The sequence below is a fragment of the Oncorhynchus keta genome, unplaced genomic scaffold (assembly GCF_023373465.1).
Source record: "Oncorhynchus keta strain PuntledgeMale-10-30-2019 unplaced genomic scaffold, Oket_V2 Un_scaffold_1356_pilon_pilon, whole genome shotgun sequence".
Classification (NCBI taxonomy): Eukaryota; Metazoa; Chordata; class Actinopteri; order Salmoniformes; family Salmonidae; genus Oncorhynchus; species Oncorhynchus keta.
Genome location: NW_026290775.1, coordinates 62,501 through 72,500, shown reverse-complemented (window position 1 = coordinate 72,500; position 10,000 = coordinate 62,501). Strand labels below are relative to the sequence as shown.

General features: G+C 50.3%; 1 protein-coding gene and 1 long non-coding RNA gene across 2 annotated transcripts; both read left to right on the top strand.

Annotated features, from left to right (window-relative positions):
* Positions 1-2,568: 2,568 nt before the first annotated feature.
* Positions 2,569-3,221, top strand: LOC127927375 (uncharacterized). The gene is made up of 3 exons (XR_008127245.1): positions 2,569-2,610; positions 2,751-3,086; positions 3,144-3,221. It is a non-coding gene; the product is annotated as an uncharacterized LOC127927375 (long non-coding RNA).
* Positions 3,222-8,506: 5,285 nt separating this feature from the next.
* On the top strand, positions 8,507-9,539 carry LOC127927376 (uncharacterized). The gene is made up of 3 exons (XM_052513672.1): positions 8,507-8,554; positions 8,663-9,175; positions 9,315-9,539. The coding sequence occupies exons 1-3, from the start codon at positions 8,507-8,509 to the stop codon at positions 9,537-9,539; spliced, it is 786 nt and encodes a 261-aa protein (XP_052369632.1).
* The last annotated feature ends 461 nt before the right edge of the window (positions 9,540-10,000 follow it).

Sequence of the window (10,000 nt, the reverse complement as noted above, 5' to 3'; positions counted from 1 at the left end):
GGGTTGGGCTAAATGAGGGGTTGGGTTAAATGAGGGGTTGGGTTAAATGAGGGTTGGGTTAAATGAGGGGTTGGGCTAAATGAGGGGTTGGGCTAAATGAGGGGTTGGGTTAAAGGAGGGGTTGGGCTAAATGAGGGGTTGGGTTAAATGAGGGGTTGGGCTAAATGAGGGTTGGGTTAAATGAGGGGTTGGGCTAAATGAGGGGTTGGGTTAAATGAGGGGTTGGGTTAAATGAGGGGTTGGGTTAAATGAGGGGTTGGGTTAAATGAGGGGTTGGGTTAAATGAGGGGTTGGGTTAAATGAGGGGTTGGGTTAAATGAGGGGTTGGGTTAAATGAGGGGTTGGGCTAAATGAGGGGTTGGGTTAAATGAGGGGTTGGGCTAAATGAGGGGTTGGGTTAAATGAGGGGTTGGGTTAAATGAGGGGTTGGGTTAAATGAGGGGTTGGGTTAAATGAGGGGTTGGGTTAAATGAGGGGTTGGGCTAAATGAGGGGTTGGGTTAAATGAGGGGTTGGGTTAAATGAGGGGTTGGGTTAAATGAGGGGTTGGGTTAAATGAGGGGTTGGGTTAAATCAGGGGTTGGGTTAAATGAGGGGTTGGGTTAAATGAGGGTTGGGTTAAATGAGGGGTTGGGCTAAATGAGGGGTTGGGTTAAATGAGGGGTTGGGCTAAATGAGGGGTTGGGTTAAATGAGGGGTTGGGTTAAATGAGGGGTTGGGTTAAATGAGGGGTTGGGTTAAATGAGGGGTTGGGTTAAATGAGGGTTGGGCTAAATGAGGGGTTGGGTTAAATGAGGGGTTGGGCTAAATGAGGGGTTGGGTTAAATGAGGGGTTGGGTTAAATGAGGGGTTGGGTTAAATGAGGGGTTGGGCTAAATGAGGGGTTGGGCTAAATGAGGGGTTGGGTTAAATGAGGGGTTGGGTTAAATGAGGGGTTGGGTTAAATGAGGGGTTGGGTTAAATGAGGGGTTGGGCTAAATGAGGGGTTGGGTTAAATGAGGGTTGGGCTAAATGAGGGGTTGGGTTAAATGAGGGGTTGGGTTAAATGAGGGGTTGGGTTAAATGAGGGGTTGGGTTAAATGAGGGGTTGGGTTAAATGAGGGGTTGGGCTAAATCAGGGTTGGGTTAAATGAGGGTTGGGTTAAATGAGGGGTTGGGCTAAATGAGGGTTGGGTTAAATGAGGGGTTGGGTTAAATGAGGGGTTGGGTTAAATGAGGGGTTGGGCTAAATGAGGGGTTGGGTTAAATGAGGGGTTGGGTTAAATGAGGGGTTGGGCGAAATGAGGGGTTGGGTTAAATGAGGGGTTGGGCTAAATGAGGGGTTGGGTTAAATGAGGGGTTGGGCTAAATGAGGGGTTGGGTTAAATGAGGGGTTGGGTTAAATGAGGGGTTGGGTTAAATGAGGGGTTGGGTTAAATGAGGGGTTGGGTTAAATGAGGGGTTGGGCTAAATGAGGGGTTGGGCTAAATGAGGGGTTGGGTTAAATGAGGGGTTGGGCTAAATGAGGGGTTGGGTTAAATGAGGGGTTGGGTTAAATGAGGGGTTGGGTTAAATGAGGGGTTGGGCTAAATGAGGGGTTGGGCTAAATGAGGGGTTGGGTTAAATGAGGGGTTGGGCTAAATGAGGGGTTGGGTTAAATGAGGGGTTGGGTTAAATGAGGGGTTGGGTTAAATGAGGGGTTGGGTTAAATGAGGGGTTGGGCTAAATGAGGGGTTGGGCTAAATGAGGGGTTGGGCTAAATCAGGGGTTGGGTTAAATGAGGGGTTGGGTTAAATGAGGGTTGGGTTAAATGAGGGGTTGGGCTAAATGAGGGTTGGGCTAAATGAGGGGTTGGGTTAAATGAGGGGTTGGGCTAAATGAGGGGTTGGGTTAAATGAGGGGTTGGGCTAAATGAGGGGTTGGGTTAAATGAGGGGTTGGGCTAAATGAGGGGTTGGGATAAATCAGGGGTTGGGCTAAATGAGGGGTTGGGCTAAATCAGCGGTTGGGTTAAATGAGGGGTTGGGTTAAATGAGCGGTTGGGTTAAATGAGCGGTTGGGTTAAATGAGGGGTTGGGCTAAATGAGGGGTTGGGTTAAATGAGGGTTGGGTTAAATGAGGGGTTGGGCTAAATGAGGGGTTGGGCTAAATGAGGGGTTGGGTTAAATGAGGGGTTGGGTTAAATGAGGGGTTGGGCTAAATGAGGGGTTGGGCTAAAAAATGTCAGACGCTTCTCTCTGCTACTGAGGGGGAGGCAGGTAGCCTAGTGGTTAGAGGGGGGAGGGGCAGGTAGCCCAGTGGTTAGAGGGTGAGGCAGGTAGCCTAGTGGTTAGAGGGGGGCAGGTAGCCCAGTGGTTAGAGGGGGAGGCAGGTAGCCTAGTGGTTAGAGGTGGAGGCAGGTTGCCTAGTGGTTAGAGGTGGAGGCAGGTAGCCTAGTGGTTAGAGGGGGAGGCAGGTAGCCCAGTGGTTAGAGGTGGAGGCAGGTAGCCTGGTGGTTAGAGGGGGGGTGGAGGCAGGTAGCCTAGTGGTTAGAGGGGGAGGCAGGTAGCCTGGTGGTTAGAGGGGGGGTGGAGGCAGGTAGCCTAGTGGTTAGAGGGGGAGGCAGGTAGCCCAGTGGTTAGAGGGGGAGGCAGGTAGCCTAGTGGTTAGAGGGGGACGCAGGTAGCCTAGTGGTTAGAGGGGGAGGCAGGTAGCCTAGTGGTTAGAGGGGGAGGCAGGTAGCCTAGTGGTCAGAGGGGGAGACAGGTAGCCTAGTGGTTAGAGGGGGAGGCAGGTAGCCTAGTGGTTAGAGGGGGAGGCAGGTAGCCCAGTGGTTAGAGGGGGAGGCAGGTAGCCTAGTGGTTAGAGGGGGAGGCAGGTAGCCCAGTGGTTAGAGGGGGAGGCAGGTAGCCTAGTGGTTAGAGGGGGAGGCAGGTAGCCCAGTGGTTAGAGGGGGAGGCAGGTAGCCTAGTGGTTAGAGGGGGAGGCAGGTAGCCTAGTGGTTAGAGGGGGAGGCAGGTAGCCTAGTGGTTAGAGGGGGAGGCAGGTAGCCTAGTGGTTAGAGGGGGAGGCAGGTAGCCTAGTGGTTAGAGGGGGAGGCAGGTAGCCTAGTGGTTAGAGGGGGAGGCAGGTAGCCTAGTGGTTAGAGGGGGGTGGCAGGTAGCCTAGTGGTTAGAGGGGGAGGCAGGTAGCCTAGTGGTTAGAGGGGGAGGCAGGTAGCCTAGTGGTTAGAGGGGGAGGCAGGTAGCCTAGTGGTTAGAGGGGGGAGGCAGGTAGCCGAGTGGTTAGAGGGGGAGGCAGGTAGCCTAGTGGTTAGAGGGGGACGAGGTAGCCTAGTGGTTAGAGGGGGAGGCAGGTAGCCTAGTGGTTAGAGGGGGGAGGCAGGTAGCCTAGTGGTTAGAGGGGGAGGCAGGTAGCCAAGTGGTTAGAGGGGGGAGGCAGGTAGCCTCGTGGTTAGAGGGGGGGTGCAGGTAGCCTAGTGGTTAGAGTGGGAGGCAGGTAGTCATACATACACATGGTTAGCAGATGGTATTGGTCACATGGTTAGCAGATGGTATTGGTCACATGGTTAGCAGATGTTATTGGTCACATACACATGGTTAGCAGATGTTATTGGTCACATAATAATAATAATAATAATATATGCCATTTAGCAGATGCTTTTATCCAAAGCGACTTACAGTCATGTGTGCATACATTCTACGTATGGGTGGTCCCGGGGATCGAACCCACTACCCTGGCGTTACAAGCGCCATGCTCTACCAACTGAGCTACAGAAGGACCACTCAGGCCTTGAGATAGAAGCTGTTTAACAGTCTGATGGCCTTGAGATAGAAGCTGTTTAACAGTCTGATGGCCTTGAGATAGAAGCTGTTTAACAGTCTGATGGCCTTGAGATAGAAGCTGTTTAACAGTCTGATGGCCTTGAGATAGAAGCTGTTTAACAGTCTGATGGCCTTGAGATAGAAGCTGTTTAACAGTCTGATGGCCTTGAGATAGAAGCTGATTTTCAGTCTCTCGGTCCCAGCTTTGATGCACCTGTACTGACTTCGCCTTCTGGATGATAGCGGGGTGAACAGGCAGAGACTCAGGTGGTTGTTGTCCTTGATGATCTTTTTGGCCTTCCTGTGACATTGGGTGGTGTAGGTGTCCTGGAGTGCAGGTAGTTTTGCCCGCGGTGATGTGCAGACCGCACCACCTTCTGAAGAGCCTTGCGGTTTTGGGCGGAGCAGTTTCCGTACCAGGCGGTGATACAGCCCGACAGGATGCTCTCAAGCATCTGTAAAAGTTAGGCAGAGTTTTCGCTGACAGGCCACATTTTCTTCAGCCTCCTGAGATTGAAGAGGCGGTGTTATGCCTTCTTCACCACACTGTCTGCGTGGGTGGACCATTTCAGTTTGTAGGTGATATGTACACTGAGGAACTTAAAACTTTCCACCTTCTCCACTACTGTCCCGTCGATGTGGATAGGGGCGTGCTCTCTGCTGTTTCCTGAAGTCCACGATCATCTCTTTTGTTTTGTTGACGTTGAGTGTGAGGTTATTTTCCTGATGACACAACAGTCCAAGGGCCCTCACCTCCTCCCTGTAGGCCGTCTCGTCGTTGTTGGTAATCAAGCCTACCACTGGTGTCATCTGCAAACTTGATGATTGAGTTGGAGGCGTGGCTTGGCCACGCAGTAATGGGTGAACAGGGAGTACAGGAGAGGGCTCAGAACGCACCCCTGTGGTGCCCCCGTGTTGAGTATCAGCGGACTGGAGTTGTTGTTTCACCGCCCGTCAGGAAGTCCTGGACCCAGTTACACAGGGCGGGGTCGAGTGTTGAATGCTGACCTGTAGTAAATGAACAGCATTCTTACATAGGTATTCCTCTTGTCAAGGTGGGATAGAGCAGTGTGATGGCAATTGCATCGTCTGTGGATCTATTGGGGTGGTAAGCAAATTGAAAGTGGGTCTAGTGTGTCAGGTAGGGTGGAGCTGATATGATTCTTGACTAGTCGCTCAAAGCACTCCATGATGACAGAAGCGAGTGCTATGGGGCGCTAGTCATTTAGTTTAGTTACCTTAGCTTTCTTGGGAACAGGAACAATGGTGGCCTTATTGAAGGACAACAGACTGGGATAGGGATTGGTTGAATATGTCCGTAAACACACCAGCCGGCTGGTCTGCTCATGCACAGAGGACACAGCTAGGGATGCCATCTGGGCTGGCAGCCTTGTGAGGGTTAACACATGTAAATGTTTTACTCACATCGACCACGGAGAAGGAGAGCCCACAGTCTTTGGTAGTCAGCCATGAAGGTGACAATGTATTGTCCTCAAATGCATTTCACTGTAAGGTCTACTACACCTGTTGTATTCAGGTCTCCTACACCTGTTGTATTCAGCATCGAACTGTAAGGTCTACTACACCTGTTGTATTCAGCATCTAACTGTAAGGTCTACTACACCTGTTGTATTCAGCATCTAACGGTAAGGTCTACTACACCTGTTGTATTCAGCATCTAACGTTAAGGTCTACTACACCTGTTGTATTCAGCATCGAACTGTAAGGTCTACTACACCTGTTGTATTCAGGTCTCCTACACCTGTTGTATTCAGCATCTAACGGTAAGGTCTACTACACCTGTTGTATTCAGCATCTAACTGTAAGGTCTACTACACCTGTTGTATTCAGCATCTAACGGTAAGGTCTACTACACCTGTTGTATTCAGCATCTAACGTTAAGGTCTACTACACCTGTTGTATTCGGCATCGAACTGTAAGGTCTACTACACCTGTTGTATTCAGGTCTCCTACACCTGTTGTATTCAGCATCTAACGGTAAGGTCTACTACACCTGTTGTATTCAGCATCTAACTGTAAGGTCTACTACACCTGTTGTATTCAGCATCTAACGGTAAGGTCTACTACACCTGTTGTATTCAGCATCTAACGTTAAGGTCTACTACACCTGTTGTATTCGGCATCGAACTGTAAGGTCTACTACACCTGTTGTATTCAGGTCTCCTACACCTGTTGTATTCAGCATCTAACGGTAAGGTCTACTACACCTGTTGTATTCAGCATCTAACTGTAAGGTCTACTACACCTGTTGTATTCAGCATCGAACTGTAAGGTCTACTACACCTGTTGTATTCAGCATCGAACTGTAAGGTCTACTACACCTGTTGTATTCAGGTCTCCTACACCTGTTGTATTCAGCATCTAACGGTAAGGTCTACTACACCTGTTGTATTCAGCATCTAACTGTAAGGTCTACTACACCTGTTGTATTCAGCATCTAACGGTAAGGTCTACTACACCTGTTGTATTCAGCATCTAACGTTAAGGTCTACTACACCTGTTGTATTCGGCATCGAACTGTAAGGTCTACTACACCTGTTGTATTCGGCATCGAACGGTAAGGTCTACTACACCTGTTGTATTCAGGTCTCCTACACCTGTTGTATTCAGCATCTAACGGTAAGGTCTACTACACCTGTTGTATTCAGCATCTAACTGTAAGGTCTACTACACCTGTTGTATTCAGCATCTAACGGTAAGGTCTACTACACCTGTTGTATTCAGCATCTAACGGTAAGGTCTACTACACCTGTTGTATTCGGCATCGAACGGTAAGGTCTACTACACCTGTTGTATTCAGGTCTCCCACACCTGTTGTATTCAGCATCTAACGGTAAGGTCTACTACACCTGTTGTATTCAGCATCTAACTGTAAGGTCTACTACACCTGTTGTATTCAGCATCTAACTGTAAGGTCTACTACACCTGTTGTATTCAGCATCTAACGGTAAGGTCTACTACACCTGTTGTATTCAGCATCTAACGGTAAGGTCTACTACACCTGTTGTATTCAGCATCTAACGGTAAGGTCTACTACACCTGTTGTATTCAGCATCTAATGGTAAGGTCTACCACACCTGTTGTATTCAGCATTTCACTGTGAGGTCTACTACACCTGTTGTATTCAGCATCTAACGGTAAGGTCTACTACACCTGTTGTATTCAGCATCTAATGGTAAGGTCTACTACACCTGTTGTATTCGGCATCTAACGGTAAGGTCTACTACACCTGTTGTATTCAGCATCTAACGGTAAGGTCTACTACACCTGTTGTATTCAGCATCTAACGGTAAGGTCTACTACACCTGTTGTATTCGGCATCTAACGGTAAGGTCTACTACACCTGTTGTATTCAGCATCTAACGGTAAGGTCTACCACACCTGTTGTATTCAGGTCTACTACACCTGTTGTATTCAGCATCTAACGGTAAGGTCATGTGACTTAATTTGATTTATAAGAAGCTGTGAGCTGCATGAAGAACAGAGGAAGAGTGCCAAATTGTACCCTATTCCCTACATAGTGCACTACATTTGATCAGAGCACATAGGGGCTCTAGTTTGTGCCCTGGGTCAAACGTAGTGCACTCAATAGGGAATAGTGTACCGTTGTTTCTCTTCTCTGGGGGGGATTCTGCTTGTTTTAACTCTCTCTCTAAAGGATCTGAGTGTCTCTGTAGTGAAGGTCATTCAGGTCAGAAACAGATGAAAAGTGCTGCTCTAACTTCTGATTCACAAAAAATCTAATATCATCTTATTGAGAGGTATTTCCAAAATAATCGTTTTAACATTTAAACCATTAGGAGTTAGATAGGAGGTCTGGTGAGAAATGAAAGCAGAGTTCTTATCGTTGTTCATTATGAAGTTTAATTGTCTGATTCAAAACAGTGATGGATCTCGCTTGTAAAGGCAGTGCTGTTCTCATCTCTCTCTCTCTCTCTCTCTGTATCCCTCTCATCTCTCTCTCCGTCTCTCTCTCTCTCTCTCTCTCTCTCTCTCTCTCTCTCTCTCTCTCTTTCTCTTCTCATCTCATCTCTCTCTCTCTCTCTCTCTCTCTCTTTCTCATCTCTCTCTCCGTCTCTCTCTCTCTCTCTCTCTCTTCTAAACCATGGGGGAGATCTCTTCTCTTTTACTCATCTCTCTCTCTCTCTCTCATCTCTCTAAACCATGGGGGGATCTCTCTGTAAGGGGACTGACTGTGTAAAGGTAAAGGCTAACTGAGTTCAATTGACAACTTCAGTACGTTGTGGATAAAAGGCGACATCACATTAGGATAGATGAGTAGGTATCCCTTGTCCATAGGCCTCAACCTAGACCACGGGGGGATCTCTGCTTGTTTTACAGGTAAACCATGGGGGTGGAATCTCTGCATGTGTTACAGGTAAACCATGGGGGAGATCTCTGCTTGTTTTACAGGTAAACCATGGGGGGGGATCTCTGCTTGTTTTACAGGTAAACCATGGGGGGGATCTCTGCTTGTTTTACAGGTAAACCATGGGGGGGATCTCTGCTTGTTTTACAGGTAAACCATGGGGGAGATCTCTGCTTGTTTTACAGGTAAACCATGGGAGGGGGATCTCTGCTTGTTTTACAGGTAAACCATGGGAGGGGGATCTCTGCTTGTTTTACAGGTAAACCATGGGGGGGATCTCTGCTTGTTTTACAGGTAAACCATGGGGGGGGTCTCTGCTTGTTTTACAGGTACACCATGGGGGAGATCTCTGCACAGGTACACCCCATCCTGCAACAGGCCCAGGTACACCCCATCCTGGGCCTGTTGTAGGATGGGGTGTACCTGGGCCTGTTGTAGGATGGGGTGTACCTGGGCCTGTTGTAGGATGGGGTGTACCTGTGCCTGTTGTAGGGTGGGGTGTACCTGGGCCTGTTGCAGGACGGGGTGTACCTGCAGGATTGGGTGTACCCTCACTCCTTGCTCCTCGGATTGGTCCCTCGCTCCTCGCCCTCGTCCCTCGCTCCGCGCTCACTCGCTCCACGCCCCTCGCCCCTCACGCCCCCTCGCCCCTCCTCGCTCGCCACTCGCCCCTCACCCCTTGAACCTCGACCCTCGCTCCTCGATCCTCGCTCCTTGCCCCTCGATCCCGCCCCTCGCCCGACCCTCGCTCCTTGCTCCTCGTCCCTCGCTCCTCGCCCCTCGTCCGTCGTCCCTCGCCCCTCGCTCCTAGTCCCTCGCCCTTGCCCTCGTCCGTCGTCCCTCGCCCCTCGACCCTCGATCCTCGACCCTCACTCCTCGATCCTAGTCCCTCGCCCCTCCCCCCTCGATCCTCGCTCCTTGCTCCTTGTCCCTCGCTACTCTCCCCCTCGCCCCTCGCTCCTAGTCCCTCGGCCCTCGATCCTCGCTCCTCGACCCTCGCCCCTTGTCCGTCGTCCCTAGATCCTCGACCCTCACTCCTCGCTCCTAGTCCCTCGACCTCGATCCTCGCCCCTCGCCCCTCGACCCTCGCTCCTTGCTCCTCGTCCCTCGTCCTCGATCCTCAACCCTCACTCCTCGCTCCTAGTCCCTCGACCCTCGCTCCTCACTCCTCGACCCTCGCACCTCGTCCCTACTCCCTCACCCCTCGATCCTCGATCCTCGCCCCTCGCCTCTCGCCCCTCGACCCTCGCTCCTCGCCCCTAGTCCCTCGCCCCTAATCCCTCGCCCCACGATCCTCGCTCCTCGTCCCTCGCTGCTCGTCCCTAGTCCTCGCCCCTGCTCCTCGCCCCCGCGTTCAGAGCTCTACTGAGCTTCTACCAGACCATTCTGTCAGAGAGAGAGCGAGAGCGAGAGAGAGAGAGAGAGACGGGGAAGGAGAGAAAGAGAGAAAAGGGAAAGGAAGGAGAGAGAGAGAGAAGAGGGGGAGGGAGAGAGAGAGAGAGGGTGAGGTAGTAGAGAGAGAGAGAGAGAGAGAGAGAGAGAGAGAGAGAGAGAGAGAGAGAGAGAGAGGGGGGGGAGGGAGATTTTTGCGATGCCTCTAAAGAAATTGAGATGCCAGGCTAAAGATAACTCCTGTTATTCAGCTGAAACTATATAGAAAGGTAAGATAAACAATTTTCTCATCATCTCGCTTAAAAAAAATAGTTTCTGTCAAAATGTCACACCATGTCCTCTGACTAACGTTAATTCCAGTAGTGGAATCTCTGATAACTAGTCTGATACAGTGTGTTCTATTAATGGAGGGGAAGGAGAGAGAGATGGGGAAGGAGA

Excerpts from the sequence above, each read along its gene's own strand:
- LOC127927376 (XM_052513672.1), top strand. The coding sequence starts at position 8,507 with ATGGGGGAGATCTCTGCACAGGTACACCCCATCCTGCAACAGGCCCAG. Across the intron at positions 8,555-8,662 it reads CCATCCTGCAACAGGCCCAG|GGTGGGGTGTACCTGGGCCT; the intron begins GTACACCCCATC and ends TGCCTGTTGTAG. Across the intron at positions 9,176-9,314 it reads CTCCTCGACCCTCGCCCCTT|TCCCTCGACCCTCGCTCCTC; the intron begins GTCCGTCGTCCC and ends CCTCGCTCCTAG.